At 41.7% G+C, this 10,072-nt stretch overlaps 1 protein-coding gene across 3 annotated transcripts; it reads right to left on the bottom strand.

The window, feature by feature from the left end:
• Positions 1-721: 721 nt before the first annotated feature.
• On the bottom strand, positions 722-6,721 carry LOC119304139 (serine/threonine-protein kinase ATG1a-like). 3 transcript variants are annotated; one of them, XM_037581306.1, is made up of 13 exons: positions 6,353-6,721; positions 6,116-6,245; positions 5,948-6,006; positions 5,444-5,508; positions 5,068-5,161; positions 4,911-4,991; positions 4,700-4,811; positions 4,492-4,546; positions 3,888-3,991; positions 3,479-3,810; positions 2,637-2,928; positions 2,491-2,561; positions 722-1,258 (listed from the first exon to the last, which is right to left on the bottom strand). In XM_037581306.1, the coding sequence occupies exons 1-13, from the start codon at positions 6,596-6,598 to the stop codon at positions 1,034-1,036; spliced, it is 1,866 nt and encodes a 621-aa protein (XP_037437203.1). In that variant the 5' UTR covers positions 6,599-6,721; the 3' UTR covers positions 722-1,033. The 3 variants fall into 3 exon arrangements, with proteins under 3 accessions (XP_037437203.1, XP_037437202.1, XP_037437204.1); XM_037581305.1 differs by having other exon boundaries at positions 3,888-3,997; XM_037581307.1 differs by lacking the exon at positions 722-1,258 and adding an exon at positions 1,839-2,069 and having other exon boundaries at positions 3,888-3,997.
• Positions 6,722-10,072: the final 3,351 nt, after the last annotated feature.

Genomic DNA, 10,072 nt, shown 5'->3' on the forward strand with positions numbered 1-10,072 from the left:
CCTAGCTTTCAAATTCTTTTGACTCTAAAAAATAGATCCCTCCCAGGTCTCAAATTGTTCTGACTCTACAAATAAAGTCTGAAAGACCGTGTATTTATGTGTGCTTCACTATCTTTGCTTCGCATTTTAAACGTCGGCCCCTCCTATATTTTGTATCACGCTCCGCCTCTGTGCAATACCATTCATCTGCTTTTCAAGTTCAGCCACGTGTTCCACCCAACAGAACAATCATGTCAGTCATTGACATGTTTGCTCCCTTTTCGAAAAATTGACATGTTTGCTCACCTGTTCCTCAAGTTCAGGCTACGGTTTTTCATCCCCTTTGTTAACTGATGAAAAGGTTGTAACGAATTCATCCAAATTTAGAACTCATCAACAACACCTTTTATAATCAAATAAGAAAATAAGACCACATACCTCCAGATTTGGAACTTAAAATGTTTCTTTTTCTCTGGCACAACACGCACGTAAGCTAAAGTGTCGTAATCCAAAAGAAGATACTGTGAACAATTACGTGCAATACACTGCCAAGAGGTGAAGAAATAACAGCCCCCATTTTCACATATGTTTTTTCACACATCACAACAGCTCCCATTTTCACAAATATTTTTTCACACATCACAGTAAAAACAAAATTCACCCATGTCACATACTCAACTAGCAGAAAGGCAGGAAAAAAATTAATCAGTTAGCAGAAGGGCAGGAAAAAAAAGTACTCGGCTAGCAGAAAGGCGGGATTTGGAATCCATTTTCAATCTACAAGTTTCACATGTTACATTTATATACAAATCCAAAAGGTCCTTTCAACGTGACAGAAAATAACTGTACAGCCTAGAACCGTATATATACAAAGAAAGAGCACGTGGATCAATGTGTACTGCAAATATAACATCATAATCTCACGCCAGCGGAAGTTCTTCAATGCATTTGACACCTCCTGGACAAAAAGGTTGGAGGGAAGGACTAATGCTCCGACTTCCATGCAAAATAATCTTATCATTCGATCGTGAAATGATGATCCCCATGAGAAAAGTTAGTTCTTGATGGACCTCTGCTGTTGCCCGCTCAACTGAGCACTGCAGAGATGACTCCTCAAATTAGTTATGTACCTATGGATACGCTGCTGATTGAATGGTGAAAGGGAGAAGACTGGATTCAGTGGCAAAGCAGTTGCTTCCTGCAATATAAATGTGAGCAGGATGATTGCTTTTGAGTATAGCGCCATTGATCTGCTTTGGCATCCCAAAAGTTCCTTTGTCTGCAAAATAATTGTAGATAAAGTCAAAACAAAACATCAACTATAATCGATACATGAATAACACATTAACAACGGATCAAAAGTGGAGTTCAGACAAGATGAGAAATAAGGCAACCCCACTGGTCCATTTACTCAGGTAAGATTTTTTTTTCGAAAAGGGGGGACTCCCCGGCCTCTGCATCAGAACGATGCATACGGCCATCTTATTAAACCAAATAAATAAGTTCCAACAAGGTCTCAAAGTCTCCAACTGAAAAGTGAAAAAAGCTCACACAGAGCCAAAAAGGCCTAGAAACACAAACTAGCCAAATAAAGGACGCCACAACAGGTAAGATTATCATGTATAAATTGAAAAATGGTGAAAAACAGTGCTCTTGTAGCAGGGGTAATGATTTATGTCTCGTATAGTTTCATAAATGCAGAATTGTGCTATTTGGACGGCCTCGCTGAAGTCACCAAACACCTAAAGAAAACTAGGAAAGTGTGGTTTTTTCTGAACCATTAAAATCATAATATTCCGAGATTGAAGAGAGAAGGGTGTGAAAGGTCTCTTTAGCTCCTGGAACTAAACTAAGCCCACCAGTTTGTCTGCCTGTGTAGTGCGCAGCCATGCTCAGTTCAGCTCCAATGTTCAATAGTTATTGCTTAGTGGCAACCTTGTGTTCTGGCAAGTCATCACAATATCACCTTGACTTAGAGCAAAGTGTTTCAGCAAATGATATCCAAGTACACTCCATGAAGTACTCTTCAATACACCATTATTTAGCAGCGACCATGTGTTTCAGGAGTGACCCGGAGTGTGTAAAGGAGCCTATTACACATGGCAAGTGTTTCAGCAAATGGCATCCAAGAACTGTGTGAAGGAGCCTATTACACATTTCATAAAACTAGATAGTAGGACAAGATGGCCCGGACTGCCACGCATGATCATTTCTGCTTGTATCATTGTTCATAAAAAATATTTCTTTTTAAAATACAAAAATACTACGTTCTCATCCTTGTTTTGTACAGTAGTTTTCTACTAATAGGCTTATAACAAGAGAACCAACTGCCTGGACAACCAGTGGTAAATCCTGAGCATCAGTGTATTACTTCATTTGAACAATTTCCTGGTAAATATTAACTGAATTATGCATGTGATTGTGAATGAAAATCAGGTGTAACATCCATGATATGCATAGAGAAATCAAATCTAAATCAGCCATCTAAGGGACTTAGATAGTGATACTTACAGCGCCACTTTTCCCATATACTAAAGCAGTTTGGAATATGATCTCCATTGCGTCTGGCATCTCAGTGTTATCTAGAAACAGAAAAAGGTTACGGTAAAAGCAAATATTATACTTGTGCAAGAAGATAAGTGGATGAATGTTCTAACCATTGTTCTCCCGCAACCTATGTGATATCTTCTCAGCACGGTCATATGCCTTGATGAACCCACTTTCAACCCAGTAACGAACAGAAGCCGGCCTAGTGAAATCCAATCCATGCGCTACATTCGGGGATAGACGCTGATCACTCTTAGGAAAGTAATTCTCGTGTGCAAATGTCGAAAAACTTCCATCATCTAAAGCATCCGGCAATAAGCTACATGCATTAAGCGCCTCTTTCCAGATAGCAAGTATCACAAGTTCAAGTGATAGTGCCTCCAGGTCCAGCCCTTTAAAAAGCTGTGTATAACACAGAAAAGCAAACATAGGTGAGGTTGAGATGAATTTGGGATTACTGTTTCCAAATTATCAAATAAATACCATAGCGAAGATCATCAAAAAGATATTTGAGACAGTGCGACAGAGACTTATGAAAAAAACTCCATGTAACAAAAACTGAGAAAAAAGAAGTGCCAGCCACACCATGGTTTGTTGAAAGGTCGTGAGTTTGACATTAAACAAAAACGCAGTAAGTCTAGACAAAATGAAAACATGCCTACAAGGGATATACAGAGTAGAGAAAGCATGGTGGTCCAATTAGAGGCAAATCAGTTGTACTAACACTAAATATCCTTATTAACGACACATTGAAATCTACACTGCTACATGTCCTCAAAAATCTATGCTGCTAGCTCAAATTACCCGCAGAAGTAAAAAAACAGTGACTGATCATGAAGAAAATCTAAAAAGCTAAGGAGTTCCAGTTTGAATACTGGACAGAATGAAGATGAACATGCTGTTCAGTGTTCAATAGACATGATACTAATTGCCACTGCAGCAGCAGTAGTACCTTCTCCTGAGCAAGTTCTGTGAGAATGACAATATACTGATTCAGTAGGTGAAGCCTTGTATAACAATCAAGTGGCCTCCCTCGCAGATTTTCCATAGTAGTTGACTCACGGGAAGCGGACAGTGGAGTACATCCATGGGATTTCAATCTATAGAGTGAGTCTCTGTTTTGACTCTGAACAGGCCCACTGATAGTGGATATATCATCACAGCGGGGTCTTGCACCTGTAACATCCTTCATTGGTTTCTCAAGTGAAGACAGCAACTCCATGGAAGTAGTGTTCGCCTGAACTAGTACATATTCTCGTTCAATCCACTCCCATGAATCAAATACTGCAAAATATACAAAATTAGTGCCTAAGCAGAGGATATAAAATACAAATTATACTTATAGACAGTGTCCAGCGTACCTTTTGAATCTACACTTTCAGACTTTACTTTGACGACAGCAGAAGAGACAGTCTGGCATGTATCCCTTAAATCAAGAGCATGATGGGATTCATCCACGATTTCACTGTTCCTGAAAAGGCATAATCAGCAAGATTCAACAATCGAGATAAATATGACGACACAACCAAGCCAAGTGCAAAATGGCATGCTTTTAACTATTCCAAAAACGTTCAGGAAATCTAGAAAAGATTGCAGGATTGCTGCACAAAGAGTAGTTATCCCCATTTATGAAAAGCTCATGATGAAGTCAGTCGCGCATTAAATTGTGATGCGCACCAGAACAATTCCAAATCTAATCTACATGCAGTTGCAAGGACAAAAAAAAGACGAGCAGAGCTTGCATATATGAGCTCACTCGTACAGAATTTGACCATTCCCCGTGGTTTTTGTACATTTCTTTTTGGGGTATACATGCAGCTTCTCATATGGGCACTTGGGCAGCAGGCGTCTGAGTTAAACTTACAGGACTTGATACAGAAAAAGTTCTAAAAGCAAAGTAGATTACTCAAAGCTACCCCATGGACTTGTGATTTTTAAACACTACCACCAGAGTAACAGGAATACCTTGCTGTTGCCAAAAAGTTGTGATTAAAGAATTCCTCAAAAGGCATTCTCTCCGCTGCAAAATTGAAAGCAATTTTCAATCTGATTCTGCGATGAATGGCTAGATTAAATGGCCTAAAAGAAAGTTGAACAAAGATTACTGCAGTGAGTATTAATTATCATACGCCTTATTTCCAGACACAAAATGAAGTGAAAATGGCAGACCCACCTGGATCAAGGCATATGAGTCTTCTGCACAGGTCAATAAACTCAGGATGTAAATCAGCCTCTATATCTGGAGGGAAACTGAGGCCACTAGATGACAATACTTTTTCGCGCAGCTGTAATCCGTCAACAAAGCGCAAGCAGCAGTGTGTTAGGCTATATATGTGTATTGCGATTATGCGAGTACAACTAATGGTACAGTGTTACAAGCAAACCTCCACTCTATTCTCCCCAAGAAATGGTAGCTCCCCTGTTACTAGCTGGAAAAGAATGACTCCAACACTCCATAAATCTGCCTGCAAAGTTTTCAGGTAGACATTATTGCCTGGTTAATTTTACGATCCGTGAATTTAAAGCGGTTAATAAACATACCTTTGCATCATATTTATCCCCTCGCCAGATTTCTGGGGCCATATAATATGGAGAGCCACAAAAAGTGGCAGCCAAATTTTCATGCATCAGAGATCTGAAGCGAGAAGATAGTTTTCAGTTGTACACTTGCACTTATAAAAAAAACTCAATGAAACAGAAAGAGAACTCACAATGAGTACAGAATTCAGAACCAACATGCTTGGAGCAAATGTGAGTATTAATAAGACCAATAAACATGCCGTTGTGGAAATAAAAACACTTGACAGCAGATAATGGTCTAAATATTTTGGTATTGGTCTGCATCTCCCCAGCAATTTCAATCTTTAGAGAACGGAAGATAGTCCTATAACTGCGACACTGAGAATAAACCTCTCACCTGGCAAACCCAAAATCGCCAATTTTCAATGTAATGGCGTCCCCATCGGCTGATAGCAGAAGGTTCTGCGTGATTCACAGCTCAATCAGTACGGAGATAATGCATCTCTGAAGATATTCGATAGAACAAGTAACCAGGCCAGATAAATAACTACACAAATTTTCCACATGAAATTTGTTATTGATGACTGAAGTTCAAATACAAGCATGAGTGAACAGCACAATTCTCCACGCAGTTTGGCATTTGATGGTAAACTGACATTGATTGCGGCTATAAATGTAAGCTTAGCTTTTGACCAATAATTTAAGTTCAGTTGATAATTATGGAAACCCTTTTACACGGGACCCTACTCTTAGTTTTGGCGCTTAGCGCAAAAAAAAAACATCACAAATTACCGATCTGGCCCAATTAGCGACAGATTCCAGCCAAAAATGCCAAAAAAGTTCACGCCCAGACCAACCGTAAACCCTAAGAAATCCAATAGAAAAGGGCGTAAGATCTAACCTGGGGTTTGAGGTCTCGGTGCACGATCCTCTGGCCCCTCAGCACCTTGAGCCCCTCGGCTGATGATCCAAAACACCAAACAGCAGTGGCGCATCAAAACATATACAGTCCCAGGATATACAGTAATAAAAAGGGGAAAGGGAACACTCGGCTCGATTGGGAACTCACCGAGCTGCCGGGCGAAGTCCCTGGCGGTGGCCTCCGGCAGCCGGTTGCGCGGCCCGCCGTGCGTTTGCCTGTAGGCCTCGAGGTCGCCCCCGTCGCAGTACTCCAGCACCAGGAACAGCTTCTCCCCCGTCTGCGGCGAAAACCGCGAGGCATTTTTACCACACTGAGTTCGATCGCGACTACAGTAGTAGCGCGGACGGCGGGGGCCGGAGATTTGGTGAAGGGGGGGACACCTACCTCGATGGTGTTGATGAGGCGCAGGATGTTGGGGTGGGAGAGGCTGCCGAGGATGCTCATCTCCTGGAGGATGCCGCGGCGGACGTGGTCGTCGACGCGGCGGCGGTCGATCTCCTTGACGGCGACGCGCGCGCCGGTGGGGGCGTGCACGGCGCGGAACACCTCCGCGAACGTCCCCTTCCCCACCATCTCCCCGAGCTCGTACTCCCCCACCACCCGCGGCGGCGCCGCCCTCTCCTCCTCCATGTCGCCTCCGCCGCGGCCGGGCCGAGTGGCCGTCGCCGGCCGGCGAGTTCGTATTGGGGGCGAGCGAGACGAGAGCGTGTACTGCTGCCGTGCCGGTGGTGGTTTGGATTACGGCACGGGGCCCGCGTGCTGGTGGTGGCCTCTCCCGATGGGGGAAAGGATATTTGGGGGCCGTGGCGGTCAATCTAGCTAGAGAGGCCCCACATGTCAGAGACCTCGTATAGGAAACGGTTTGCTCGATACGGCGGGCCGTGCCGTCAGTGGGTGCGGACGGCTTCTTTCTTTATGCTCGGGTGGGGGCCCACCCGTGGGAAAGCGGGGTATGGCCCGGCGTGTGCCTTTGCAAGCTTTTTAAAACGGTTTCCTCTGCGAGTGGGTGTCCTGTGGCACAAGCTGTTGCTTCATAGCATAGGCTACTAGTGCGGTGACGTGACAGGTGTCGTGTGATGGGACAAAATCACTGTTTTGACCCTTTAACAAAAAATTAGCACGATTTGACCTTAGTTTGTAAAAAGGTTAAAAATCTAACCCTTTTCCTATTGTATACACGTTGGCGTAGAAATATATAGGCTACTGCCATGATCAACGGCGATAGACTTTTGGTCAATCCTAGCTATCAAAAATGATGTGGCAAAGGCTCCTGTACGCAGCCGCCTCCTTCCCTAATAAAAGACTAGGATTCCTTTACCTTCCGCCGTTGCCGGCGCCGGTCCGTCTTGTTTCCGATGGCCTTAGGATCATTGCGGCGCGACGGATCCCGGGCCTTGTTAGTGGGAGGGCTCTGTTTTCATATGCTCATTCGAGTTTTGTGAGGGTTTGTGCCCTACTCAGAAAGACGAGACGGGGGCGGCTTTCTTGAGATGGAATAAGATTCTTCCCGCCTAGCCCCCATCCCAGTGGTGTGTCTAGCATCACCGGTGTGTGTGTGGAGGTGTGTCTCTGACGGATCTATCCTTGGTGGATTTGTTTGGATCTGGTCGTAGTTCGTCCGTGTTTGTGTGTTTTCAGGTTGGATCCTTTTGATCTACGCTACTCTTAATCGGGGCGATTGTTGTTCTGTTGCGTTGGTCCGGCGAGGGAGGGACGATGACGACGGTGCGCCTTCGGCTTGCTTCAATGTTTGTAGTCATCGCTAGGTGGCCTGGGATTTGGATGTAACTTTTACTATTTCTGATGTCTATTGTACTATCATGATTAAAGATGAATAAATCAGAAGTCTTCTAACAAAATGATGGGAAAAGTGGCTACCGCCATAGCCTTTGACAGTAGCACTTCTAAAGTATAATAAATCGAATGTCGTGCCTAGTAGTACAGTTGAATGTTTACTCTTGAAAGTTGGCTAGTGCAAACAACTTTGCTTTTGGTTGGTCTCTATTTTTTTTGTTTTTTCCAATAAAAATGAAGAATTTTTCCAATTAATGTTGGGATATGGATTAGATAAAAGACATTTTTTAATTATTTGTAACTGTTTTATAAAACTAGCACAATGCTTGTGCATTGCTACAAAGCCATAAAAACCCGAGGAGTTACCACTAGATTAGATTAGGAGATCATCAAAAGATGATGGTTTCTTGCAGCTATTAGATGGTTCATGATTAAAAGGAGTGTGAATATAATAAAAGACCATGTTGTAGTTGCTAAAGAGTCTTGGACCATATTAGGTCCTTTGGAAGATTTGTAGCGAGATAACATTTGGAATTTTGAAACATAGGATAACGGCGTGAGTAGGTTGAATGCACAAGATCATCGATTAGGTAGTAGGAGAACAACCATCGCCATGTTGAACTGTAATTTGTTTGCCTTCTTCTGCTATGACATGGAACCGGAAGAATTGGTTAGGTAGAGAAACAAAAATCAAGACGATGATTTTGAACTGGAGCGGCATACTTGCATTTACAATTTGTGTTTTTTTACAGGAGTGCTATTCTCACATTAGGGTAGCAGTGTATTTGTTTATTTGAGATAGGTCTCATACCTAGTAAAAGTAACATTTGTTTATTTATATTTCTTGAAAGGTTGCTCTCTTACTTCCTTTGTCTGGTGATAAGTGTACATCTAGAAAATTGGTGACATATTAGTTCTCACTCCTCTTACTAGTCTCCACCAACTAAATTAAAGAACAAGAATGAGGATTGGGAGGTGATGCTGGCGAGAAGAATGTGATTGGAGGATAAAGTGGCGGCAGCGATTACTAGGAGGCGATTGCATTTATTAATTGCATAAGATGTGTAAATGTACACTTTTTCTAGAGAAAAATTGCACGGTAGATCCACGCTTATAAACGGACGAATGGAGTATGTGGGTAGAATTGCATTTATTTATTTGTGTAGTCCACATGTGAATTCATCACCAACTTCAACATTTATAAGTAGGAAAGACTTCGGCAAAGATATAAACAAATGTGATGGGATATTTGGGTACGTGCATTTGAATTGCCGGTGCACGAATTGTTTGTTGTTAATTTTTTGTCCAATAAAATTGAACAATTTGTCAAATTAATGTTAGATATGGATTATTAAAACACATTTTTACTTACTTATAACTATTTTATAAAATTGTCAAAAAAGATATAAACATATATGATGGGATAGATAAGCGAAAATGCCAAACAAAGACCGAGCTTCATGGAGGCCTTAACTTGAAAAGTTCAAAATTCAAACTTTTCAGTTTAAAAAAAAAATCTGCATAAGAATACACATATACCTAGATACATAATGTACATGTGTGCAAATTTTTAGGTCGAAATACGTTAACATAAGAGCTACACAAAAAAAGACAAATCTGAGGCTTTTTAGCATATGTACTATTCATCCTCAAAGTCTATGAATTTTTTTTTGTTTGTGCTGCTTGCAATTTAAGGTATTTCATCCTGAAAATTTTTCACACATGCACTTTCACATCCTTTGCATACTTATGTATTTTTTTCAGAATTTTTTGAAACCAAATTTTTCGATTTTTTCAATATAAGGATCTCTATGGAGCTCGGCCTCCAAAATGCCCTACTCGATATATGAGTATGTGTTTTACACCTGCTGGCCGGTGCACGGGTATATGGGTACACATTTGTATGTATCGGTTCGGGCATTAGCGGTACGTATTTGCACTTGCAGATCGATGCACGGGTATTTGAGCACGTATTTGTATGTATGGAGCAGTGCAAGCATTTGGCTATCTATTTGTATGTATTGATTCGGTTTGGGTATCGGATATGTATTTACACTAACCAAACCAATGCATGTGTATTTGGTACGTATTTGTACATATTGGCCGCCACATTTCTACAATGAAAACCCGCTTCCTAGATGATGTTCTTGTAACACTAGGAACCATCCGTTCTGCAGTTAGTCTCGAAAAAGGTGTAACTATAGCTTGGCTTCAATGCTTTCGTTAGTGCATAAACAAAATAAAAGATTGTATTTTGTACTCGAATATCCAAACCGATACGTATAAAGATGTACCCAATTATCCCATCAT

Source organism: Triticum dicoccoides, chromosome 5A, assembly GCF_002162155.2.
Source record: "Triticum dicoccoides isolate Atlit2015 ecotype Zavitan chromosome 5A, WEW_v2.0, whole genome shotgun sequence".
Lineage (NCBI taxonomy): Eukaryota > Viridiplantae > Streptophyta > Magnoliopsida > Poales > Poaceae > Triticum > Triticum dicoccoides.

Excerpts from the sequence above, each read along its gene's own strand:
- LOC119304139 (XM_037581305.1), bottom strand. The coding sequence starts at position 6,598 with ATGGAGGAGGAGAGGGCGGCGCCGCCGCGGGTGGTGGGGGAGTACGAG. Across the intron at positions 6,007-6,115 it reads GGACTTCGCCCGGCAGCTCG|CCGAGGGGCTCAAGGTGCTG; the intron begins GTGAGTTCCCAA and ends TTGGATCATCAG. Across the intron at positions 1,259-2,490 it reads TATATGGGAAAAGTGGCGCT|ACAAAGGAACTTTTGGGATG; the intron begins GTAAGTATCACT and ends ATTATTTTGCAG.